General features: G+C 40.6%; 1 protein-coding gene and 1 long non-coding RNA gene across 5 annotated transcripts in view; one reads left to right on the top strand and one right to left on the bottom strand.

Moving 5' to 3' along the window:
- Positions 1-25,776, top strand: part of SNAPC3 (small nuclear RNA activating complex polypeptide 3) — a 38,137-nt gene extending 12,361 nt beyond the window's left edge. Inside the window, exons 3-10 of one of the 4 annotated variants that reach the window (XM_039240926.1) lie at positions 3,132-3,216; positions 6,892-6,996; positions 12,560-12,709; positions 18,111-18,193; positions 19,407-19,571; positions 22,753-22,860; positions 24,026-24,306; positions 25,429-25,776. In XM_039240926.1, the coding sequence (XP_039096857.1) occupies positions 3,132-3,216; positions 6,892-6,996; positions 12,560-12,709; positions 18,111-18,193; positions 19,407-19,571; positions 22,753-22,860; positions 24,026-24,173 (844 nt within the window). In that variant the 3' untranslated portion in view covers positions 24,174-24,306; positions 25,429-25,776. Of the gene's footprint in view, positions 1-3,131; positions 3,217-6,891; positions 6,997-12,559; positions 12,710-18,110; positions 18,194-19,406; positions 19,572-22,752; positions 22,861-24,025; positions 24,642-25,428 lie in introns of all 4 variants that reach the window. The other 3 variants (XM_039240925.1, XM_039240928.1, XM_039240929.1) reach the window with 3 other exon arrangements.
- Positions 12,647-13,823, bottom strand: LOC120237554. The gene is made up of 3 exons (XR_005529983.1): positions 13,652-13,823; positions 13,235-13,432; positions 12,647-12,692 (listed from the first exon to the last, which is right to left on the bottom strand). It is a non-coding gene; the product is annotated as an uncharacterized LOC120237554 (long non-coding RNA).
- Positions 25,777-26,839: the final 1,063 nt, after the last annotated feature.

Raw genomic sequence — 26,839 nt, 5'->3', positions numbered from 1 at the left:
GAGAGAGAGAGAGACAGCGTGAGCAGGGGAGGGTCAGAGAGAGAGGGAGTCACAGACTGAAACAGGCTCCAGGCTCTGAGCTGGCAGTCAGCACAGAGCCCGACGCGGGGCTCGAACCCACGAACAGCGAGATCATGACCTAAGCGAAAGTCGGACGCTTAACCGACTAAGCCACCCAGGCGCCCCAAACTGTATTTTTTAAAAAAGCAAACCCCCAAAGCATACACCACCTTTTATGTAAAAAGTCAATTTGCTATGTATCAGTTTGTTGACTCTCATCTATAAATTTACCTTTTTTTGGCCTTCTCTGTAAGAATGGGCTTTGGCCCTTTAAATATTTATTCTTTGCCAGCTGACACATTGTTACCCTTTGTCAGTAAAAGTGTAGAAGAGACTTTCCAAGAGGGAAGGTTTTGCTTCCCGGCCTGTCCTGTGATCAGTGCGGTGCACCTGGCAGTCAGTAGTACCCATTGCCCAGCAGTGTTCCCTGTGCAGCCGCTCCACTCCCCTTGATGCCTCCCCTGTGCAGCTCTTCCTCATACCCTGCATTTCCAGCAGTTCGCTGATGGAGCACCAGAGCAACTTTCTCTGCCCTTCAAGGAGTCACAGCCATGGCCTCTTCAACAAAGCGTGGATCTCAGTCCTGGGGGGAGAAAAGGAAGACTTCTTGGGCACTCTTTGTCCCCCCAAGAGCAGGATACTCTGTATATCTGCTATGCCTATATTCTAGAGTTCTCTGCTTCTTACTTGCTAATCTCTCATTACTCTAATCGTCTGTTGAAGTTAATACTTCTTTAGATTAAGCTTTCTCTGTTCTCATTACTGTGTAGGATTTTATCTCCTAGTTGAACTCTGATAGAAAAAGAATTTTTTTTTTTTTTTTTTTAAGAGAGGGGGTGAGTAGGGGAGGGGCAGAGAAACAGAAAATCCCAAGCAGGCTCTGCACCGCCAGCTTGGAGCCCAGTGTAGGGCCAAACTCACAAACTGTGAGATCGTGACCTGAGCTGAAAGCAAGAGTTGGATGGTTGACTGAGACATCAGGTGCCCCAAGAAATTTGAGACAATAAACAGATATTTGCTTATTTGTATAAAAGAAATGGAAAGGATAAACCACAACTGTAGAGATCGGTTGCCTACAAAGGGTGGGTGGGAAAGGGGTGAGAAGTAAGGAGGGAATGGGAACATGTTAGTAGGGATGAAGACGGAATGACATTTCGTTGAGTGTGCGTGTGCATAAATACATATATATATCTATAACTCTGACTTTCAGAACCACAGTGATGTCTCACGTATCTTTTACAATATCTCCAAAGCAATCAATTAAAACCGACCAGGATGTGAGGGGAGGGGGACCCAAAATAGAGTACATGAATGAACAAATGAGGCTGTGTCACAATTAACACTGAGGAGAATGAGGAAGAAAGAACTAACCTAAGTCCTACAGAAGCATAGTTTGGTTCAGTGTCACAAGGCTGAAAACAAAAAGTCCTTTTCATGACTTAGTGTTTTCTAGACGTGAACAAATAAGTGAATTAATAGGTAATGGGAGCTGGGGTTCTCACTTGTGGAGAAAGAAGTTACAAGGAAAGGTTGAAGGCTAAAATGAGCCGTGTGGTTTTAGTTTGGGATTAGAGTATCAGTATAAACTCATGGTTAAATATATACCGGATGGAAAAATACAGAAATGCAGGTATTTGTATGCGTGTGGGATAATGTACATACACGTGTTTTCTACCTCTCTCCACTGGAAGGTCTGGAAGTTCTGATGGCTGTAGCAGTGAAAACACCTGGCGCCCAGCTAATGGTCTCAAAGCACCTGTCTCCGTGAAGCTCTTAGTAGTTGATTCCAGGCCTGAGACAGGGAAATACGGGGTGAGCCTTGAGCATCTTACGGTGCTAGAAAGTGAGGAAGTACTAAAAAAATGGTGAGGGTTTGTTCAAAGAGCAGGAGCCAACATGAAGGAGCTCCTAATGGCCACACGTGGAACAGTGTGATCAACAGAATAATTTAATCAGATATTAGGTATTAATTAGATACTAACCTACAGAATGAAATAAATATGAGTTCATATTAATATGAATGACCAAATAAGTGGGAGGGAAGAGACCAGTCTTTCTCATAATGCCAGTGAATAAATGCAGAAGGAGGGGAATAGAGAATCACCACGAGGCATATTCCACAGTAATGTGTGCACAAGATCTCCTTTTGAATGCTAAAATTCCTGGATGAAAGTTCAAGGAGAAACAAGATTTGCGTGGTTTCAAAGGATCTTCCCCTAAATACTTAGCAAGTACAAAGGAAAATAAAGTATGTTTCTAGTGTAGGAATCAGGCAGACAGGAGCTTAACCAAGGTAAACCTCACCAGTAACAAGACATGTTAATATCAACACCATGAACTCCTTGGTGTGATAACTGTGAGGACATCATTCCTGGGGTGTTCTTGTGCCAAATGCACAGCCTTACTCTAATTGTGAGGAGACAGCAGTCAGTGCAAATTCAAGAACATTCTACAAAGTAACGGCGTGGAGCTCTTCACAAGTGTCAAGATTATGAAAGGCAAGGAAAAGTGAGGAACTGTAGTCACCTGGAAGGGCAGGAAAGAAGGCATTACATTAAAAATTTGCGAAATTCAGAAAGACTTATCGTCAATAATACTGTATTAATATTAATTTTCTGATTTTGATAATTACTCTCTGATCACGTAAGGCATTAACATAGGGGAAACCTGGGTGAAAGGTATAGAGGACTCTTTCTTCATACTAGTTTTGCAGTTCCTCTTTATTTATTTATTTTTTTAATTTTTTTTTTAAGGTTTTTATTTATTTCTAGGAGAGAGAGAGAGAGAGAGACAGCATGAACAGGGGAGGGTCAGAGGGAGAGGGAGTCACAGACTGAAACAGGCTCCAGGCTCCGAGCTGGTAGTCAGCTCAGAGCCCGACGCGGGGCTCGAACCCACGAACCGCGAGATCATGACCCAAGCGAAAGTCGGACGCTTAACCGACTAAGCCACCCAGGCGCCCCTACAGTTTCTCTTTCAGTCTAACATTACTTCAAAACAAAAGTATGAAAGATACCTTGGAAGACTCAGTAAAGAATATTGAAGTTTGATTTTTCTTGTCTCTCTGGCAGGGTTAGAAAGAGGCTTCTGGAACAGCGGGAAGAAACCATAACGATAGATCGGGTTTGCAGACAAGAAACCTTTGCTTACGAGATGGTAAGAGTCTCCTCTTTTTCTTTTCCCGTGAGACAACGAGCTCTGTCACTGGGCATTAGTGGCATCTCCGTGGTGGCTTTATACTGGATACGCTTGTTGAAAACAAACTGGAGAAGCCTCACTGGGACTGGGAACTAGCAGGAGAGAAAGACCCACAGAATTCAGGTGATGGCACACTTGACTCATTCATATCTCTGCCTTTATTTTCGCTTTTAGCTCAGTCTTGCTCTGGGTATTAGGCTAACTTCATGCCCTTTCATCACCCTGTTCCTGATACTTTTTGTTCTGCTCCTGATTTTGATTTCACCATATTCTTTCTTAATCTACCATCTCTTATGTAAACCCTCAGAAAAATCTAAGATGCTGAGTAATGAGGAATTAAGTGTTAGTAGACATGATGGGTCCATTCAGTACATATTCTTTTTTTTTTTTTCCAATATTTTTATTTATTTCTAGGAGAGAGAGAGAGAGAGAGACAGCATGAGCAGGGGAGGGTCAGAGAGAGAGGGAGTCACAGACTGAAACAGGCTCCAGGCTCTGAGCCGGCAGTCAGCACAGAGCCTGACGCGGGGCTCGAACCCACGAACTGCGAGATCATTACCTAAGCGAAAGTCGGACGCTTAACCGACTAAGCCACCCAGGCGCCCCATTCAGTACATATTCTTGAGGACCTACTATGTGATGCTATGTTGGGCATGTTATAGTACATAAGGGCGTCTATTTTCTCTCCTATATATATTTGCATTGTAAAATTTGAATAACATATACCTTATTATTTTAACCATTTTTAAGTGTTCAATTTAAGTGGCATTAAATGCATTCACTGTGTTGGGTATCCCTTACTGTTTCCAGAACTTTTTCATCACCTCAAACAGAAATTCTATACTGAGCAAGTAACTCCCCCTTTTCCTTTCCCCCAGCACTGAACCTTTATTCTACTTTCTGCATCTGTGACTTGGCCTATTCTAGATCCCTCGTATGAGTGGAATCATGCAATATTTGTCCTTTTGTGCTCAGCATATTTTACTTAGTATATTGTTTTAAATATACTGTGTGTTACAGGTATTAGGACTTCATTCCTTTTTTTGACTGAATAATATTCCATTGTATGGATATACCACATTTTGTTTATCTGTTCATCCTTTTTTAAGTTTATTTATTTTTGAAAGAGAGAGCACAAGTATACATGAACAGGGGCAGGGGGAGGGGGGTAAGAATCCTAAGCAGGCCTCTCACCATCATCACAGAACCCAAAGCAGGGCTCAATATGAACCTCGAGCCCATGACCTTAGCTGAAATCAAGAGTCAGATGCTTAACCGACTGCACCCCACAGGTGCCCCTATCTGTTTATCTCTTGATGGACATTTGGCATATTTCCACATCTTGGCTATTATAATAATGCTGCTGTGAACATGAATATACAGGTGCCTGTTTGAGTCCATTTTCGTTTCTTTTCAGTACATACCTGCGAGTGGAATTGCTCAGTCATAAGGTAGTTTTTGAGGAACCACCAAACTGTTTTCCACAGCAGCTGCATCATTTTACATTCCCACCAGCAATGCACAAAGATTCTAGTTTCTCCACATCCTGTTCAGCATTTGATATTTTCTGGGGTTTTTTTTGAGAACAGCCATCCTAGTGGGCATAAAGTGGAATCTCATTATGGTTATGCATGTCCCAGCTGATCAGTGATGTTCAGCATCTTTTCATGTGATGGTTAGCCATCTGTATTTCTTCATTGGAGAATGTCTATTCAAGTCCTTCACTAGTTTTTTAATTGAGTTGTCTCTTTGTTGTTGAGTTGTAAGAGTTTTTTGCAGTTTCTGGATACTAGACCCTTACCACATGTGTGATTTTAAAATATTGTCTCCCATTCTACGGATTGTGTTTTTACTCTCTAGATAGTGTCCTCTGATATACAAAAGTTTTAAAATTTGATTAAGTTCAGACACCTGGGTGGCATTAAGCATCTGACTTCAGCTCAGGTCATGATCTTCAGGTTCCTGAGTTCGAGTCCCATATCGGGTGAGCAGGAACCCCACTTTGGGTGGGCTTGAGCCTTGTTTTTCTCTCTTTTTCTCTTTAGCATTTCTATATAGCAAGTCTACTATTAACGAACTCCCTCATCTTTTTTTTTTTTTAATCTGAAAATGCCTTAATTTTTCTTTCATTACTGAAGGATAGTTTTGCCATGTATAGAATTCTTGCTTACTGTTTTCTCTCTTCTCATGTATTAAAATATGTTGTCCTACTCCCTTCTCTTCATGGTTTCTGTTAGAAAACACCTATTAATCTTACTGAGGAACCTGATTTCCTTTAGTTGTCTGTGGTTTCCTTGAGCTCTTTGAGTGCATTTAGAAGACCATTGATTTAACATTTTTGACCTGTAATTTCAATATCTGGGCTTCCTCAAGGATGGTGTTATCAGATTTATTTTTTTCTTTTGAACGTGACATATTTTCTTGTTTTTTGTGTGTGTGCTTTATAAGTTTTTGTGGGTACCTGGACATTCTGAGTATATTTTTTCACTTGCTGAGGGTTGGAGCTATCTATGACGTTTTCAAACTTTTTCCAATGTGTGTATTCCTTTTTATGTATGGTTGTGGATATTTCTGTTGCATTACCTCTGTGGGCAGCCAGTGACCTGTTAAGATTTCCTTAAATGTCTGCCTCCACAAATTGGGGGGGGAGGGAATGCTCTGTCTCTAAATGTTCTGGTAGCTGCTGCTGTGGGAAGCCGCTGCTGGCGGGAGGCCCAACACCAAGGCAAGTGTGCGTACGAGGCCATCACCAGACCAAACAAAACAACACCTATTTTTGGGAGAACATGGTCCCCACTGCTTGTCATGTGACGTCAGCCATCTGTTCCAGGAACACAGGCCACTATTTCCACACCTGCAGTGGGGCTAAGAAGTGGGGGTGTAGTTGGTTTGCACCCCATGCTTGCTTACGAAAGACCAGCAGCTTGTGTTTTCATCAGACGCTCCCCTGGTGGATGTAACTGAGCAGTCTCTTTCCATCTTATTGGTTGCTTTGGTGGAGGGACTGATCCCTAGAGCTGCCTTCAGTGCCATTTTGCTTAATGCGTCTCCCTCTTATTTTGTGCATGTACTTCTTACCTAGTCCACCGTGGTGGCCTCTATTCTGTAGTTACCACACACATGAAATAGAGGGTGTAAAGTATTAAAGATGTGATAATGTTGTGAAAAGCAAAACAGTGTTGGTTTTAGAGCTAAATAGATCTGAATTTGCATCTTGCTGATTTATCCGTAGGTAAATCTGAACCTCTGTGCATAATCTGTCAAACAACGTTCATAATAATATGAGAGGAGGTATGTAAAAGTGTTAGCAACTGTAAATGCCAGTGTTATACCAACATTCGTTGATAAACTCCTGTTTTATCATCAGTTGCTAAGCACTTAGTGCCAAACATTGTTAGATCCATTATGTACACATCCCCAGCTATAGTTCTCTAAAATGAGTATTTTCTGATTTTTTACAGAAGATGAAACTAAAGCCTAGAGAGATTTTTAACAATTTTCTTGAAGTAAAACTAAGTGTCAGACCCAGGGCTGTCTGACTCAAGCCCTTACGGATAGCTGTCATTCCGTACTGCCTCTTGTCTGCGTCACAGTGTCTGATTTTAAGGTCTCTTACTCGTTTTTCTCCTTCAGGAGTCACATGCCATAGGCAAAAAGCCTGAAAACCCAGCAGACATGATTGAAGAAGGGGAGCTTATCCTATCTGTAAATATCTTGTACCCTGTTATATTTCATAAGGTTAGTAGTGCAGTCTTTTGAATTTCAAAGATAATATGGGTGACTTTTGTCAAAGGGTTTAATTATTTGGAGAGTCACAATCCTTAGGGTTCAAGATAAATGCAAGCATATGCTGCTTTATCTCACATCCTGTCCGTATCCTTGGTTCTCTGTTTTAATAAGAAATATCGTAAATAAGGTCAAATTTCAAATAATCTCTTAATTAAGAGGATTACAGTGATAATACTGGAATGTATACCTAATTGCTTCACTGGAAGCAACTGAAAGTATATGCAAATCCTCAGTGATTCTAAGTATATGAACCATTGAGGAGGTTGTTTTTTAGTTTTGTGGAGGTTTTTAAAAATTTTTATAGTATGAGAATACAGACCTTTATTAGGTTGTAGTAGTAAACACAGGAAATGTGTTTGGGTAGAAAGCTGTGAAGTTTTGACTTTCTTGTGACCACAGAAGGGAAGTAAGCCAAGGACACTAATGGAATATGACCTGGGGCCTTAAAGACAGATGGTGTGAGTCTCCTTTCTGGTTTCCTGAGTTTCGAATTACATCCTTCCTTCCTTTCTTTTTTTTTTTTAATAACATTTATTTATTTATATACAAGCTAGTAATTAGTTAGCATATAATGCAATAATGATTTCAGGAGTAGATTCCAATGATTCATCCTCTGTGTATAACACCCAGTGTTCATCCCAACAAGTGTCTTTCTTAATGCCCCTTACCCATTTAGCCCATACCCCCACCCACAACCCCTCCAGCAACCCTCAGTTTATTCTCTATATTTAAGAGTCTCATGTTTTGTCCCCCTCTGTGTTATATTATTTTTGCTTCCCTTCCCTTATGTTCATCTGTTTTGCATCTTAAATTCCACATATGAGTGAAGTCACTTATTTCTTTCTCTGACTAATTTCTTTTAGCATAATACCCTCCAGTTTCATGTTTTGATTTTCTTTTTCAAGCTTACTTTGGCTATTGAGGGTCTTTTCTGGTTCCATACAAATTTTAGGGTTGTTTGTTCTAGCTCTGTGAAGAATGCTGTTATTATTTTGATACGGATTGCGCTGAATATATAGATTGGGTAGTATCGATATTTTAACAATATTTGTTCTTCCAGTCCATGAGCTTGAAATATTTTCCCATTTTTTTACGTCTTCAATTTCTTTCATAAGCTTCCTGTAGTTTTCAGTATGTATATGGATTTTTCACCTCTGGTTAGGTTTATTCCTAGGTATTTTATGGTTTTTGGTGCAGTTGTAAATGGGATCAATTCCTTGATTTCTCTTTCTGCTGTTTCATTATTGGTGAATAGAAATGCAACAGATTTCTGTGCATTGACTTCATATCCTGTGACGTTGCTGAGTTCATGGATCAGTTCTAGCAATTTTTTGGTGAAACCTTTTGGGTTTTGCAAAGAATGAAAGTTTTGACTTATTCCTGCTAGTTTGGCTGCCTTTAATTTATTTGTGTTGTCTGATTGCTAAGGTTAGGACTTCCAGTACTGTGTTGCATAACAGTGACAAGAGTGACATCCTCATCATGTTCCTAACCTTAGGGCAAAAGCCTCAATTTTTCCCCTTTGAGGATGATATTAGTAGTGGGTTTTTCATATATGTCTTTTGTGATCTTGAGGTATGATCTTTCTATCCCTACTTTCTTGAGGGTTTTTATCAAGAAAGGATGCTGTATTTTGTCAAATGCTTTCTCTGTATCTTTTGAGATGTTGTCCTTTGTTTTATTAATGTGCTGTATCACATTGAATGATTTGCAGATACTGAACCAACCCTGCATCTCAGGTATAAATACCACTTGGTTGTGGTGAATAATTCTTTTACTGTATTGTTGGATTCGGTTGGCTAGTATCTTGTTGAGTATTTTACATCCATATTCATTAGGGAAATTGGTCTTTAGTTCTCCTTTTTAGTAGGGTCTTTGTCTGGTTTTGGAATCATTATAATGCTGGCCTCATAGAATGAGTTTGGAAGTTTTCCTTCCATTTCTATAGTTTGGAACAGCTTGAAAAGAATAGGTGTTAAGTCTTCTTTAAATGTTTGGTAGAATTCCTCTGGAAAGCCATCTTGCCTAGACTTTTTTTGGGGGGGGGTGGAGATTTTTGATTACTAATTCAATTTCTTTACTGGTTATGGGTTTGTTCAAATTTTCTATTTCTTCCTGTTTCAGTTTTGGTAGTTTATATGTTTCTAAGAAGTTGTCCATTTCTTCCAAATTGCCCAATTTATTGGCCTATAATTGCTCTTATATTATTGTTTGTATTTCTGCAATGTTGGTTGTGATCTCTTTATGTTTGTGATTAACTGATTTATATATTTGAGTGCTTTCCTATTGGGGGCATATATGTTTACAATTGTTAGATCTTCTTGGTGGATAGACATGTTAATTATGATAGAATGCCCTTTTTCATCTCTTGTTGCAGTCTTTATTAAAATCTAGATTGTCTGACAAAAGTATGGCTACTCCGACTTTCTTTTGGAGGCCATTATTGTGATGGTTCTCCATCCTCTTACTTTCAATCTGAAGGTGTCTTTAGGTCTAAAATGGGTATCTTGTTAACAGCTTATAGATGGATTTTGTTTTCTTATCCATTCTCTTACCCTGTGTCTTTTGATTGAAGCGTTTAGTACATAGACATTTAGAGTGAGTACTGAAAGATAAGAATTTATTGCCGTTGTGTTGCCTGTAGAGTTGGAGGTTGTGACGATGTTCTCTGGTCCTTTCTAGTCTTGGTTGCTTTTGTTGTTTTTTGTTTTGTTTCATCTTTTCTCCTCTCAGAGAGTCCTTCTTAAAATTTCTTGCAGGGCTGGCTTAGTGGTCATGAACTCCTTTAGTTTTTGTTTATCTGGGAAACTCTTTATCTCTCATTTTGAATGATAGCCTTGGATTCTTCTTGGATGAATAATTCTTAGCTGCATGCTTTTCTGATTCAGCATGTTGAATATATCCTTTCACTCCTTTCTTGCCTGCCAAGTTTCTGTGGATAGATCTGCAGTGAACCTGATCTGTCTTCCCTTGTAGATTAAGAAGTTTTTTTTTCTCTTTCTGCTTTCATAATTCTTTCCTTGTCTGTGTATTTTGTGAATTTATTATATGCCTTGTGGATGGTTTTTGTTTAATCTAATGGAAGGTCTCGGTGCTTCTTGGATTTTGATGTCTGTGTCTTTCTCCAGGTTAGGAAAGTTTTCTGCTATGATTTGCTCACATAAACTTCCTATCCCTTTTTCTCTCTCTTAGTCTCCTAGGACACATATGATTTGAATGTTATTCCCTTCTAGTGACTCACTGCGTTCTCTAGTTCTTGTTGCATGTTCTTTAGCCTTAGTTTTCCTCTTTATTCTCCATAATTCTTCTGTGTCATTGATTAGCTGCTCTGCTTCATTCATCCTTGTCACTGTGGCATCTTTAGAGATCGCATCTCAGTTATAATGTTTTTAATTTCATCCTGACTAGATTTCACATCTTTTATATCTGTAGGAGGGAGTCTATGTCTTTTTCAACCCCAGCTAGTATTCTTATTTTCATGGTTCTAAATTCTAATTCTGACATCTTAATGTCTGTGTTGATGAAGTCTCTTGCTGACATTTCTTCCTGTTCTTTCTTTTGGGTTGAATTCCTTTGTTTTGTCATTTTGGAGGAAGAAAAAGAATTAATAAAATAAAAAATTAAAATTAAAAAGGTTTTAAAAAGCACAAATCAAATAAAGGAAGCTAAATCCTAGGTATGTTTTAGTCTGGTTGTTTAAAGAACCTTAATTTGAATAGAGAAAAAAGTGAGAAAAAATTTCAAAATTTAAAAGAATATAATGAATTGAAGAAGGTAAAATAGAATAAATTTACAATAAATTTATTTAGTACAATAAATTTACAATAAATAAATTTACAAAAAAATAGTAAAAAAAATTAAAATATAGAAAATGGAAAAAAAAATAATTTTTTTTCTGTATCCAAGAGTAAGAAAAGAAAAAAAAAAAATGAAATGAAACAACAAAACAACAACAACCAAAACCAAATAGGTGGACCAGCAAACAGAAAGAAATCCAAAATTACATCCAGTTTTCCCTAGAGGTCAAACTATGAACCACTTTATAGTCCACACACTAAGCAGGAGAAGAGAGAAGGAGGGAGGGAGAAAGGGAGGGAGAAGAGGAGGAGGGAGAGGAGGGAGAGGCAGAGAGAGACAGCATGAGCAGGGGAGGATCAGAGAGAGAGGGAGACACAGAATCTGAAACAGGCTCTAGGCTTCAAGCTGGCTGTCAGCACAGAGCCCAATGCGGGGCTCGAACCCATGAACTGTGAGATCATAACCTGAGCCAAAGTTGGACCCTTAACCAACTGAGCCACCCAGGCACCCCTGTCATAAATTTTGATAAAGTTTAGTTGAAACATTACTATACATGAATTACACTCCTGAATGAATAGTCGTTAATGAAGCATCTTGAATACAGTTAGTACTAATTATCTTGTTTGATTAAGTTTTGAAATTACCAGTCAAACCAAACCAGTAAAACTGAATTCTGGGTTTGTTAACATGAGAGTAGTATATAGGTTGCTTGACTTCAATGAGGTAACGTCCAGGAAATTTTAAAGCACAGTGCTTCTGGGTGAAGTTATATGCCAGAGGTTCTTCTCGCTAATGTCATCTTAATAGCATCTTGATTATAAACTTCAGTTTAAACAAAGAAGTTCATTGCCAAGTGGCTTAGTCCCTTCTGGCACCTCTAAAAAAATATCACTGACTGAGTGGCTTATAGAGAGCAATTTATTTATCACAGTTCTGGATGCTGGCAGTCTAAAGTTAGGGGGCCAGTACAGTCAGGTAAGGGCCCTCATCCAGGTCACAGATTTCTCATGCGGCGAAAGGGCTCGGGAGCTCTGTGGGATCTTTTATAAGAGCACTAATTCCATTCGTGAGGGCTTAACCCTCAGACCATTCACCAGGTGTCTCCATTATGCCCTGGCAATTTTAATTTATGGATGTGACTGAGGGACCACACTAGAGGCCAATGCCATTGAGTGAAGACTTTTATTACTAACATTTATTGAGAGAAATGAGTAGTATCCCACAGCTGCAGGGCCACGGAGGGAAGCAGCAGTGAATTCAGGCGGCAGAAGCAGTGAGGAGAAGCCAGAGGCGACAGCCTTTACTGAGGTTTCCATGGGAAAAGCCAGGCAGGGCAGGGCAAACAGCTTGGGAATGGCCACTTTGGGTAATTCTGGTGGGTCCTGGGGTGCAGGGCTGTCCCTAGTTGTCTGCTACCTCACCTTACATTGATTTAGGATGGGAAGTACTGGCGTGGTGTGTGAGGGTTAGAACAAGGAGAAGGTTTCAGAGAACAGGGTCTGGATCACAGGGGAGAGGTAAACAGTTGTGGCCATTAGTTCGGACCTGTAATTAATAGATGACAAATAGACAAATACAGAATCCAAGAAGAAATAGAACACTGAGTTATGGAGATAACTTGAAGAAAATCATTTAGATCTGGTCAGGACAGGACTTACTGTTTAATTGCTTTGTCTCTCAGTGGACACTTGCCAATTTACCATCTGACTTTTAGCACAAAGAACATAAACCGTACCAGACGATGCTGGTCTTGGGCAGTCAGAAGCTCACGGAACTGAGGGATTCAATTTGCTGTGTCAGTGACCTCCAGATTGGCGGGGAATTCAGCAACACTCCTGATCAGGCTCCTGAGCACATCAGCAAAGTAAGATGGTTTCTGTCGTTTTTGTTTTTGTTAACTTTCATCCAACTAGAAGAAATAATAATAGTAACAATAATAATATTAAGCTTAGTAAGTAGTGATATTTGTAGTAGTAAATCTTCCAGGAAATGCTTTCTTCTTTTCTGCCATCCCATCAAACTTATCTCTTCCCTTCTTTTTATCATCAAGATGTTTTCAAAGATGAGACTATGCTAAATTTTGATTTCCTTATCTCCCCTTCATGTCTCAACCATTCTGTGTCCACCCTTCCTTTTAAGGTCGTGGTAACCACCTGCCTTCTCCATGTTCACACCACTTTTCCTCACTCTGCCATTTGAATTTACTGTTCCCTCTCTGCTCTTTCAAACTCTGAGTTTCAGTCTGTCATAACTGCTCCCCACCACCTGAGAGCCTCACTGCCCATAGAAGGTTCTGCAAATCCAGCACCAGCACCAAGCAGGGACATAGATACCATCTGATGCTGGTGTTTCCCCCGGAGGTGCGCTCAGAAGGACAGAGAAACTGTACATACTGACTAAGGATGGAAAGGGGCAAAGTGGTGGACCGGCTGGCCACCCACAAAGTTTCAGAAGGGCTTGTTTGCCCAGTACAGTAGTAGATCCTTGTGCATTTCATCGGAGGGCAGACTCGAACTCCTTTTTCCCATGGTGCAGCTCGGGTAGAAGCCCTCAGATTTGCTGGCCCTCTCAAAAGGGGCAGCATCTCCTGTAGATCAGAAAAAGATATTTGGGTCAAGTAACATGGCCATGGGGTTTGGCCAGGAACCATCACTAACATGGCCATGGGGTTTGGCCAGGAACCATCACTGTTTTCGCTGGTTCCTGTGCCACCAGCCATATAAATGTTATAACCTAGGTTTCCTCTTGGTTCTTCTAAATTCTCCTGCTCTTTCGCCATTTTTCATGGTTTTAAGTGGACTCTCACCTCTGTTAGTGTCTCTCTGGTAGCCATGTTCTCTCCTGATTTCCTGATTACTTTATTTACTTTAAACCATTATTTTAAGTGCCTCCCGGGCCCTTCCGCTCAGCCGCACTGCCGCCTCGCACCGGTATCGCGTTTCTGTATCCGAGGCGCTCTGCCGCCGCTGGGGGGCGCTGTTTCACTGAAAAAAAAGGTTACCAGAAAAGGATTTCCATCACCTCTCGCCCACATTCACCTCTCCACCCCTCTGCCCGTGAGCCCCGCCTTCCCACCTGTGACCGTGGACGGACTGAGCCCGCTGCTACCTGCGTCCGTCCGGCCCCTCCCCCCGCCGTCACAAGCGTGCAGTAGGGACTCCCCTCTCAACCCTTCACCTGACCGTGCAGCCTCCTGTAGCCACCGCCTCGGCCTCCTGCCTGCCGCCTCCTCAGCACACTGACAACTGGTTCATAGGACGTGGTGATAATGAGCTCACAGTCGTACTAAATTCATTGTTTCTCTTCTTCTGCCACCGCTTTGGCTCGTGCTCACTTTTGTTCCTCCCAGGCCTCGAAAACCTCTTTTATGGATGTTACCGTAGGCTTCGTTCTCTCCTTTTTTGACAGCTCATCGGCCCTGGACGCACCTGCACATTCCTTCTTCCTTGCAACATTTTCTTTACCTAGGCTTTAGGATATTATAAGCAATTGATTTTCTTTCTTTTTCTTAATGTTAGTTTATTTTTGAGAGAGAGAGCAGCGGGGGAGGGGCGAAGAGAGGGGAACAGGATCCAAAGCTGGCTCTGCGCCGACAGGAGACAGCCAGATGCAGGGCTTGAACTTCCAAATGGTGAGATCATGACCTGAGCCGAAGTCGGACGCTCAACCGACTGGTCCTCCCAGGAGCCCCAGAACTCACTTATTAACGTGAAATTTTCCCTGACTGTCCCTCCCTGTATTTCCTTTGGCCTGTATTACAGTGCTTAGAATAATAGGCTGCTGCTGTTTGATGTCTCTCTGCCGCCGAAGGCTGGCCGCGTCCCGGTCTTTTCAGCGATGGGCAGAGACCAGCATCATGACTCACAGATTTCACTTAAATTTAGTCACCTTGAAAATGGTTTTAAGATCATTGGTTTCTTCAGATTTGACATGTTGTTGCTCTTGGAAATAAATGTTAGATTAAAGAGAAACAGGTTGAATTTCCAGGCTGTATGCAGACCGGGAAATAAGACGCTTACCTTTCTTGTAAAGGAGAAGCAACCCTCTTCTGTAGATTTGTCTCAACCCTACCAGAACAACCAACAACCAAAAAACAAAACCAAAAAGAGCTCAAAACAGGTGGAACTATAAAGTTTGTAGGTTCACTTTAATAAGCAGAAGCTGAATTCACTCTCCTTTGCAGCCAGGTCGTCGCTGCTCAAAGCAGCATGAGTCCGATCTGGGAATGTGTTTTCACTGGAGAGTGTTTTTAACCGGGCTCGGCTGGTCTGTTGTGTTGGTCCGTCAGTGCTGATGCCTTCCCAGCTCGCTCTAAGCAGGGGGCCGGCTGACACATCGCCCTTTTGAAAATATGTTCCTTGTTTTGTAGCTAGGTTTTGGAAAGTGAACTCAAAAATAAGTGAAATTTTGCAGATGCTAACATTTGTTTGGCCCGTGGAAAGATTTTTTATTTCACCAATTGGCATTTATATTTTATGGTTCTGGGTTTTTTTCAGTTTTGCTTTGGAATATTTTTTCCCCTATATATGTGAGTCCTGTTTTTTCTTGGGGAGTCTGGTGCCTCGGAAAATTCTGAACATACACACAGGAAATGGTATGATGAGGCCTGTTGTACCCACTACCTACCCTCACTAGTTCTCAGCATTTTGCCAGATCATTTTCTCTGTTCGCCTCAGGCCGTTGTCACACCTGACAACACTGAAAACTGGTCCTTCAGTTATAATGCTCTTTTTGACCGCTATTTGGCGTGTATTCCACGGGTAACCTTGGAAGAAAAAAAAAATCAATGAGTTTCAGTTCTTGTAGTTGAGGAAAGGAGAATCTTGATTCCAACCAACAAAGCAAGAATTTTGAACATTAACTTAGGTGACTTTAGTATGTGAGAAGTCTGGAAAAACTGGACCAGGATATTTAAATCTCTTAAAGCCATATGTCTAAAACATAATATGTTTTGCTAACACTTGTGTTTGGACTATAGTAGTTAAAGAATGGAGCGCATTTTAAAAATGTATGTATAAGATCAGTGCCAGTATTTTTTACTTAAGTTTTTTGTTTTTGTTTTTGTTTTATTTTAATGGTCCCTCACATTTTAATGTCTGGTCTATTGATTTTTTTAAACATTGCTCAGATTAGTTCTTTTTTTCCTTTTTTGTTGGTAATCTCCTAAGAGTCCTGTGTAGAGGACGGTTAAGAAAATACTCTGCATCCCTGTTACTCTGTTACGTATTGTAAATAAAGCCCTGGTATAGCACACAGAGTAACAAAGATCTAAGTTACAAAAATGTCCTTCCCACACTTCTTCTGCATCTCCTTCCGGGTCCCATGTTTCTGACAGCAGATCCTAGGACTATTTCTGAAATTCTAATATAGCCGATTTGAATGTTAGCAAGAGAACAGATGACTAATGGATGCCTAAAACAATAATAAATGACTTTGTTCCAATGATCATATTAGTTGTCGATAGTTAACTTTGTTTCCAAAATGGAAATAGTTAACAGTAGACTCTCAGGCTACATTAGAAAATAGCAGAAGTAACTAGCTTCTCCGTGTTGGTTGGTGAGCCTCCTGTGAGCCACCCTTCCCCAAAGTTGGTCAGCTGAATTAGCTGACAAAATAGGGAGACTGTTTAGTGAGGATCTCTGGACTGAAAATGAAAATTACCTGGTATTGAGATTGCTCACATCCATTCTCTTTGTATCCTGGGACAAGGAAAAGTTATTTTGGATGACTTAGAATTTGGATGGAAAATAGTTTTGCTCTTTTAGAGTTGCCTTCGAAAAGATGATAGTTGGGCTTAACCAAAAGCACTGAGTTGCCGAAATTACTTAAAATGAAGTTCTGTAGAAGCATTTTGTGATGAAAAAAAAGCTAAACTTTTGTTTTTGTTCCCCAAATAAGGCAGTATTCTTTCAGAGCCTTTATTTTGCACCCTAGCGTACCTCTTTGAGGGTCCAGAAGTATATTTAGTGGCAGTTTATATGTTATTAGCAGCTACATATGGCACTATAGTACGTATTATCCTACCTGGAAAGGAGGTGCTGGTTATACCCCTATGTTACATGAGGAAACAGTGGGTCAGGGACACTTAGTGGACAGTCCAAGGAGAAATAGTACAGCCACTCTGATAAGGGTGTCTGATGCCATTAACAGACAATTTGTAGATAAGGGAGTAAAGAAAGAAAAATAGAAGCTTTGGGGGCTCCTGGGTGGTTCAGTCGGTTAGGTGTCTGACTTTGGCCCATGTCATGATCTCCCGGTCAGTGGGTTCGAGTGCCATGTCGTGCTCTCTGCTGTCAGTGCAGAGCCCACTTCGGATCCTCTGTCTCCCTCTTTCTCTGCCCCTCTCCCACTGGTGCACGCTCTGAAACATAAACATTAAAAAGAAAAGTAAAAAGAGAAGCTTCAGAGGAGGAAATAAATTTGGTTTTCTTACAGTAAGATTTTTGTAATGCCTGAAACTTAGATTATGCGGGTGAGGAAACTGCGGTCTGAAGAGGGTGTACGAAGTGAGAGAAAGAAGCCCTCCCCCGGGGGCTTGATTCTAAGGATATGGTGAAGAGCCGAGTCTCAGAGTTGCACGTATGAGATAATCTCCCGGGAGCTCGGGAAAACCGTGGCGCCTGGGTCACGTCCTGAGAGTCTCATTTCACAGCTATGCAGTGAGAATTGGTCTCAAGATGCAGCAAGATGCCCCTCTGGAAAGCTGCTAGACGGAAGGTTAAGAAACCTCAGGGTTCAGACCAGTTGTGTGACCACTATGGTACTTTGGGGCAAGCGTGCTTGAGTAAGAATAGGTACTCAAATTCTGTCTAAGAATTATCAAAAATTTTACTGAAAAATTGAAAGGAGAATTTTTGTAAAAGTATGCTGAAAATCCTAAAAAAAACCCCAAAACAAAACCAAAATCATAATTCTGTGACGACTGTTATTATTGCTGGGGAAATAGCAAAGACATGACTTCTGGTATCCAAAATAACTCACTGCTGTGTGTGCATATTATAAAATAATATTGAAGTTTTGGGTTCCTTTGGTAAATCTCATCATATCTTTACATTCTTATCCCTGGTAAGTAGCCTAATACTTATCCCATAGGAAGTTCTCATTAAATTGAAAACCAATGAGCTAAGCATATTTTGTGCAGTTGCACAAAGTTACTATAAAGCACATTAATACGTGTGATTTTATGACATGTACATTTTGAATTGGTAGCAATTCATAAATGTTAATAATGGACTTTCTTTTAATCCCATCTGCTTTCTTAACAGGACCTGTACAAATCAGCCTTCTTTTATTTTGAAGGGACATTTTATAATGATAAAAGATACCCTGAGTGCAGAGATTTGAGCAGGTACAGTCTTCAGAAGTCGTCTCAGTCTTTCCTGTCTCTGGTTCTCAAAACAGAGCTCCACAAACTGGTCTGTTGAGGATCTTTGCCAAGGAATTGTTTTGTTAGACCGTTTCGTTTGTTTTGGGGTCAAAATATCTCTGGAGAATTAGTGTGCATGCAAGCAGGGGAAGGGCAGAGAGAAAGAGAATCTTTTTCTTTTTGTGTTTTTCGATTTTTAACATTTTATTTATTTTGAGAGAGAGAGAGCACGAGCAGGGTAGAAGTGGAGAGATGGGTGAAGGAATCCCAGGCAGGCTCTGTGCGGTCAGTACTGAGTCCCACACAGGGCCCGAACTCACACATCTTGAGATTATGACCTGAGCCGAAATCAAGAGTCGGACACTCAACCAACTGAGCCACCCAGGTGTCCCGTGTGTGTGTGTGTGTGTATATACAAACACATATATACTTTTAAAAATTTTATTATTACTGTTTTTTTAAATATCATCCATGCTCAATGTGGGACTCCAGTACACGACCCGCAGATCACGAGCTGCTACCAACGAGGCAGCCAGACACCCCAAGATTTACTGTAATTTCTTCTTTTCTTGTTTTTTAATGTTTATTTTTGAGAGAGACAGAGCTCTAATAGGGGAGGGACAGAGAGAGGGAGACACAGAATCCGAAGCAGGCTCCAGGCTCTGAGCTGTCAGCACACAGCCCAACATAGGCCTTGAACTCATGAACTGTGGGATCATGACCTGAGCCGAAGTCAGATATTTAACTGACTGAGCCACCCAGGCATCCCATGATTTGCTATTATTTCTTTTTCTTTTTCTTTTTCTTTTTCTTTTTTTTAATGTTTATTTTTGAGAGAGAGACAGAGCCCTAGTGGGGGAGGGGCAGATGAGAGGGAGACACAGTCCAAAACAGGGCTCTAGGTTCTGAGCTGTCAGCACAGAGCCCCACGACGTGGGGCTCAAACACATTAACCATGAGATCAGGACCTGAGCCAAAGTCAGATGCTTAACCGACTGAGCCCCCACCGAGATGCCCCAAGAATTCAGAGTTCTTAATTTCAACATGTATCAGCCACTGAGATTTTTGCTTCAAGATGGCAACTGTCATTTTATTGCGCCGGGTTCTATGAAATAATTGCAGTCACACACCTGTGACAAATCTGTCATTTTTAGGTTTTTGAGGAATAACACCGTTGCCTTTTTGCCCCCTTTAGAACTATCATTGAGTGGTCAGAGTCCCATGATAGAGGCTATGGAAAATTTCAGACCGCTAAAATGGAAGACTTCACCTTCAATGACTTGTATATTAAACTGGGTTTTCCGTACTTATATTGTCACCAGGGAGACTGTGAGCATGTTGTCGTCATTACTGACATAAGGTAAGTGGCAGCCCCTGAGACGTTTTGTCATTTGTTCGTTTTCCTTTTTCTTTAGTTCACAGTATAAGGGCACGGGTAGTTTTTCTTTGTTTTCGTTTTTAATAAGAGGAATAAGATGCGTCACCGCAGCTTGGCTTGGGAGCAGCAAAACTGTGTGCTTTCCGTAGAATGCCCACCCATTTGCACTGTTGCTTTGGGGAAGGTGTGCGAGCGAACTACTTTACGGTTTGTGGGAGGCTTCAGAGTGTGAAGAAGCGGCTCCTTTTGTAGATTAGACAGGCAGTACCCGCCCACTTTGTATATCGCAGCCCCTTAGTTTATTGGCAGATTTGCAACTATATATCTAGGTTTCTTGTCTCTTTGCCAAACTTTTAAGGAGATAAAAGCAGTTGGGGGAGAAGAAGAATGCTAAGATTTGACAAATGTGAAATCTTAGTGCTTTTGTAAGTATAAAGGGGGAAGGACTAAAGTAGTTTAAAACGAGATTCTGTGATGATAAGTTTTGTGTAGCTGGTATCTCTCATGCATAAGGCTATTCGTACCCTTATTTAGGAAATGTCAGTTTACGAAGGATCCATAGATAGGAATAAGCCCTGCCGTATCCCTGCTTTGATTCCGAGAGAGCGTTTTTCTGTGAAGCAGTGATCTAACCATCGTGTATAGTATTCTAGTAATAGGAACAGAGGCCCTGAGAAAGTCCCTGCGCCCGCTCTTAGGGGCCGGTGTCGGAACAATTTGACCTCCGTGCACTCCTCCTCAGGAAGCTAGCCCAGGAAGTACTTCACACAGAGTAAACCTTGGAATAGGGGGAGACATACAGGGACTGTCAGAGCCGGGAGGGGAAACCCGGCACGCCGGCCATGCAGCCCGTCGAGCGAGCCGCTGAGTTCCAAGACTGGGGCACGGCCGAGAGCTCGGGAAGCACGTCTAGAACCGCTAGACCTGCCGCTGGTGCACAGCACACGTGGAGAGCATGGCTGTCCTTTTTTGTTTTTAATATTTATTTTTGAGAGAGAGAGAGGCAGAGCAGGAGCAGGGGAGGGGCAGAGAGAGAGGGAGACACAGACTCTGAAACAGCCTCCAGGCTCTGAGCTGGCAGTCAGCACAGAGCCCGACGCGGGGCTCGAACCCGCGAACCACGAGATCCTGACCTGAGCCAAAGTCTGGCACTCAACCATCTGAGCCACCCAGGCGCTGACAGAAGGACAGAACTGAGTTAGCGACAGGTACATTGAAGACTCATAGGCAAATGCAAACACGAGAGAATTAGTAGCTAGAAAACCATGTGTTACACGATGAAAGGAATCTGGAGTCAGTTGAGCAGTGTAGGTATAAGTAGTATTCGTTTGGTATCATGTGAACATTAAATATTTAACCGAAGTCATTTTGGTTCTGAAGAGGGATGTGGAAGAGCTAAATTTAAAGGAAACCGTTCAGAATGCGACAACAGTTGCCATCAGGGAAGAACTGTTGACGCAAGAGCCAGGAGAGCCCATAACCCTCAGAGTTTTACAGGTCTTAAAATTACATACGTTTCTTTGATAATGTGTTAAATTTTTTAGAAGCTGTTCTGTTCTTTCACTCAGATGAAGGGGAATGTGCCTGAGAATTAGCAGAAGATGGATGACAATCCAGTTTTTTATGCTTTTAGTTTTACAGTTGTTTTTTTGTTTTTGTTTCTTTTGAGAGAGAGCACAGAGAGGGGGAGGGAGAGCCATAAGCAGGCCCCACACTGTCAGCGCGGAGCTGATGTGGGGCTCAAACCCATTAACTGCAAGATTACAACCTGAGCTGAAACCAAGAATCAGACGCTTCCCCCACTGAGGCAGCCAGGCACCCCCACTTTTACATTTTTTACTGTACAGCAGTATCAGTCAGTCCTTAAACTCGAGGCAACTTGGGGAAACAGTTGACACTAGGCAGTTACAGTATGGGACTTCTAAGGAGTTAAAAAAATTTTTTTTAACTTTAAAATTTTTTTAATTTAACTTTGTTTTAAAAGATTTTAACTCTTAATTTTATTTGAGAGAGATCATGTGCACAAAAATAAGTGACAGGGGCAGGAGAGAATTTTTTCTTTAAATGTATTTCAAGAGCGAGCAAGCGAGCATGAGCAGGCGAGAGGGGCAGAAAGAGAGGGAGCGAGAATCCCAAGCAGACTCTGTGCTCAACATGGAGCCTGACGCGGGGCTCAGTCTCACAAGTGCGAGATCAGGAGCTGAGCCAATATCAAGATTTGGACGCTCAACAGTCTAAACCACCGAGGTGCCCCAAGTCCCTATTCCCAACATGGGGCCTGAATCCACACCCCCTGAGACTGAGAGTCGTTTGCTCTACCACCTGAGCCAGCCAGGTGCCCCCCGTGAGGAGTTTTTAAATGTAGTTTTAGGCTGCAAGTCATTTTTACCCTCCAGGTGGATGTAACTGTTCAGTGCCATTCCATAGTCTTAAGAGTTGGTTAACTGGTACAAGTGTATTAACCATGTCCTGATGGTAAAGTTGGTAATACTGCTACCCTTTCTTATTAAAAAAAGAAAAAAAGGTAATAATCAAATTTTAGAATTGTCAGAGACATTAAGAACACTCTTGTCCAGTCTATTCATTGTTTGAGTGGAGAATCTGAGGTCCAGCATGGTTAAGGGATTTACTCAGACCCAATCGTCTGATCCCTGGCGGAGTTGAGACGGACTTCCATTTTCAGTTGACTTAATTCTGACACCTAAAACTGAAATCCTGTCAGTTCACATTATACCAGGAGTCAGATATAGATTTTAATAAAGAGGACGGTAAACAAGAGGCACATACCACGTAACTAAATAGGTATAATAGTTGCCCAAACTAGATTTCATGAAAAAGTATGAAGTGTTGAGTGAGCAGTGGCTCTCTGGTGGAATATTTAAGATACGCTCCCTCAGAGCGAGTTAAAGCGTATCCCCATAGCAAGCTTTGGGATGTTTCACAGGAAAGAAAGCATGGTTTAATCCAAAATGATCTTTAGGAGAGTGTTTCTGTGGAACAGTTCGGTCAGCACTAGTGAAACAAGTGATTTTCGACCCAAATCATTTAGAAGGAAAAAAATGAAAAATATACTTCTTGTGTAAACGTTGAGGCACAGATACATTTCTTTCTAGATCGCAACAACGTGCATTTTAATCTCTTCATTTATTCTCATGTACAAAAGGCTTGTCCATCGTGATGACTGCTTGGATAGGACCCTTTATCCCCTTCTTATCAAGAAACATTGGTTATGGACCAGAAAATGTTTTGTTTGTAAAATGTACACAGCCAGGTAAGTTGTAATCATTTGAAAATTACTGGTTTTCAGTAATCAGGTGCTTTTCATTTTTAGTTATGTCAGTGTTTCCTATTCTGAATATGAATCTGAGGATTTCTAGTTTGGGGGTATAAATAGATATGGTTTTATCTGGTAGGTAAGTGCTGCAAATTAGGTCACAACATTTAAACAAGGAAACACATTCTATATAATTAAAGTCCAGGGGTGGGTCAGACTTTGGATGAATCAGTTCTCAGTGACTTCAAGGAGCCGTCGTGTTCTGTCTTTTGTCTGCAGTTTGCAAAAGAAGCTTCACCCACAGCATCCCCTCCAGGAAAAAATAACACAGCATCTCATATACGTAATGAGGTTAAAATATGGTGTCGTAAAGTTTTTACTCTGTGGTACTGCACATTTAGTTTGCTTTTTAACTGTGGATCATACTTGAAAGAAAGCATTCAGAGGAAAAGAGGATAATTGTGTATCCTAGATTTCTTTGGGGCTCCCTGCCCCCACCAAAATATGCTTTGCTAAATGATCAACAGGAAAACATGATGAATCAGTTATCAAATGGGAAATCAGGGAATGTAAAAACATACCTAGAGATGCAGAATTCAAATAGACTGAAGTCTTCCTCTTACTGTGACCAGTAACATTTCAAGCCAAAAAACAATCAGTTGAATATTCCCGTTTATATACACACCCGACATTTTATCCTGAATTCTAGGTGAAACATCTGGCGTTTTCAAATTAAGCAGTACTCATTTACTGGTTAAGATAAGTTAGTTATACAAAAGTTTATTAGGTCTGTAGCAGCTAACACTGTGGGTTTTTCAAGACGGTGTATGTAAATGTTAACCATTACCTGGAGGATAGGGGAGTCATGGCTAAAGTGTAGGATACATTCACATGTGAATTTATGTTTTTCTCTACTTACCTTGAAGAAGTCTTTCAGAGACTTCTGCAGGGTTTCTGTCAGTTGCCCTTTTGCCTTGCAGAGTATTGGTAGTAGTATGTCTGTATTTATCTATCTTTATCTGTACACACACACACACACACCTATCATATAAAGGATTGTAAAGTATTAAGATGGAATGATAACAGTGGGAATGTTTACACATTACTACAGATCATGTTAGTTGTTGATTGTGATGATGTACATCTTATTTTTAAATTACAGATGGGTGACGAACAATGACAGTTTTGCCCCAGAGGACCCATGTTTCTTTTGTGATGTTTGCTTTCGGATGCTCCACTATGATTCAGAAGGCAACAAACTGGGAGAATTCCTTGCTTATCCTTACGTTGATCCCGGAACCTTTAATTAATAACAAAAGTGCACCCTTGTGACGTAACTGCCTCCTTGGGCGGTTACTTTATTTCCAAAACCTCCCACTGAGGAACTAGCTCCAGCTGACAGTCAGCTAGTTACCCACAGCCCTGCGCGAGTTCAAGGCACAGGTGTTTTCTTTTTTTTTTTTTTTTTTATAAAGTCACTTGCGTTTGGAAATATATTGCAAAATATGGTTCTTACTTAGTGCATTTTCCCATTAAGAGTGTTTATCTTACTAAGTTGTAGGAGTGCTTTTTATATTTTGAATACAAATCCTTTGTCAGATTCAAGTATTCTCTTTTGCCCGGCTTGTGGCCTGCCTATTCATTCTGTGTCCAGAGTGGTTTTTACTAATCTATAATTAGAAAACTTCAGCTAATGACACATCAAGTGGGATCATCAAGTGGTTCTGAAAATTCTTGAAGAATGGGAGAGCTACACCTTACACCGTGAGGCTTCCAAGGTATAACATCATTCAAATATCTGTAATAAAAATGAGGGAGAATAAAAGTAGATTTAACAAACAGAATAGCTATTGTGTAATCTGATCTCACAGTGGGCTCATTTAGAGTATTAGGTTTTGTTTTGTTAGAAACTAGTAGGCACACTAAACATTTTAATGAGACTCACTCGCTAAATGAATAATGAATGTAAAAAGATTTTGAGTATATACTCCTACCTTCACAAAAGTAACCTTTAAATTGGTGCTTCATTTCTTGACAAGAGGTTTTTTTTTTTGTTTTTGTTTTTTTTTTTTTCCAGTTTAATGTTATTATGAAAATAGATTTTGAGGCACCTGGCCAGCTCAGCCGGTAGAGCATGCAACGCTTAATCTCAGCTTGTAAATTCAATCCCCACATTGGGTCTAGAGATTACTTAAAATTTTACAAAAAAGAATAAAATAGCAGATTTTATGTAATATGACCACTGGGAAATGGGAAGTCAAGATCCTGTGGATTGCTAGGTTCACTCATTCTGGAGCAATGATACCCAATATTCTTGCATGCAAAAATAACTCTTCCATTCTTCTGTCCCCCTCACTCTGATAATCCTACTTATTCTCTTTGATTCTGGTCCAAAGGACCCCTTTGGTAAACAACCGGATCTAGAGCATTTGAGAAAATTGTAGTTACCTAGTTTTCTATTCTAGATTGAAATGCTTTCTGGAAACCTTTTTGATGGAAAATTTTAAGAATGCTGTAAAATTGTTCCTTTTAAATGTGTCATAAATTCTACTTTCTCTCTCCTAGGTTACTTATTTAAAGTCCATTGAGTTCCACATTCCCTGGATGGCTAAGAGCAGACATTTACCATACAGATCAAAAGCTGACAAGTCCTTTAAGCCTCTAAGTTTAAGAGATTGGGAGTGAAATGTTTTGTGGACTTAAGTTCTACATACCCAGTTAAGCCCACTGGTGCGGAGGACAAACACATGCTTCTGGCGAGTGTACTGAGCGCTCATTCCCTGACTCAGTAGACACAGCACCAGAGGGTCAGTGTCAAGAACTCAGAGGCCCCTCCCTGGCCTGGCTTCCGTTACTGTCTCAATGTTCACTTTCATGTTTCCAGTGATGCTAATAAATTGAACAGACTGAAAATTCTGCTACAAAACTATTGATTTCACCAATTCCTGTAAGTTCCATGGGTAAACATGAATTTCTCCTTCATTTTTAAACTGCATATTAGTATGCAAGGGTCTGTTTACTTTTATTCATTTTCCTTTCCTATTCTCAAAACAGAAAATTCCAAAAAGTGCACTGGTCCCAATGGAAGCATTAATCCATGTGTGGTGCCCACCAATTCATTTTAGGGGACAAAGACTCTCAGTTAAAATATTACTGCTAGTAAAATTCTTTTATCATTAAGACTGTTATCCTGCTGGCTCTTAACTTTTCCATTAAAATTACAAAGGCTCAAATATCTTTTTATCATTTCCTTGTAAAATATAGAGGAAGAAAGGCTAACCAGGTTACTCCCAGAACTTGCCAGTGTATTATTGGTTATACAGGTATCCCACCAAACTCAAGTCAAAAGAACTTCTAACTCTGGAACAAGCCTAAAAGAGGTCTTGAATTGGGGATGTTATAACTGTAAAATTCAATACTGAGCACAACTTAAATTACATTTATTATCTGATGAAAAGCAAATACGAAAATACTGTAATGAACTTGATTAGTATCCTCTGTAGTTAGAATGAGATTTTGATAGAATAGTGGATGAGTGTGCACAAAAAATCAGTATTTAGAAAAGCAATACTGGTTTATCTTTATCAACCTTTGGTATCTAGTGTAAGGATAATTTTACCTTCTCCCAATTCAGTCACAATGTCTTTATCGTCTCTAAGGTTAGAGAAACAGCATAAAAATAAAAGCATTTCTACCTAATAACAGTTCATTTCTTAAGGTCTATAATTATGGGTTTGCTATTTCCAGTAGATGGTCCTTTCTCTGAGCAGTGGCACAAAATAAGGTGTTAGTGAAGCCCTCGCAGCCTCATAAAAGCCTTTGCTCTTATGTAGAATTAGTTGGCAGCCCTCATCTTGACCTGACCTCTTCAACCAGGTAAGTGTGTGTGGGTACAGGGCAATCGCTAGATCAGCAAAAAGTGGGTAAAATGCCATCTTACTATTTGAAACCACAGGATATGATAGCAGAAGGCTTA

The sequence above is a fragment of the Hyaena hyaena genome, unplaced genomic scaffold (genome assembly GCF_003009895.1).
Source record: "Hyaena hyaena isolate Hyena2069 unplaced genomic scaffold, ASM300989v1 scaffold_185, whole genome shotgun sequence".
NCBI classification, from domain to species: Eukaryota; Metazoa; Chordata; class Mammalia; order Carnivora; family Hyaenidae; genus Hyaena; species Hyaena hyaena.
Note: the sequence above shows the minus strand (reverse complement) of the source record. Positions and strands in the feature narration are given on the sequence as shown.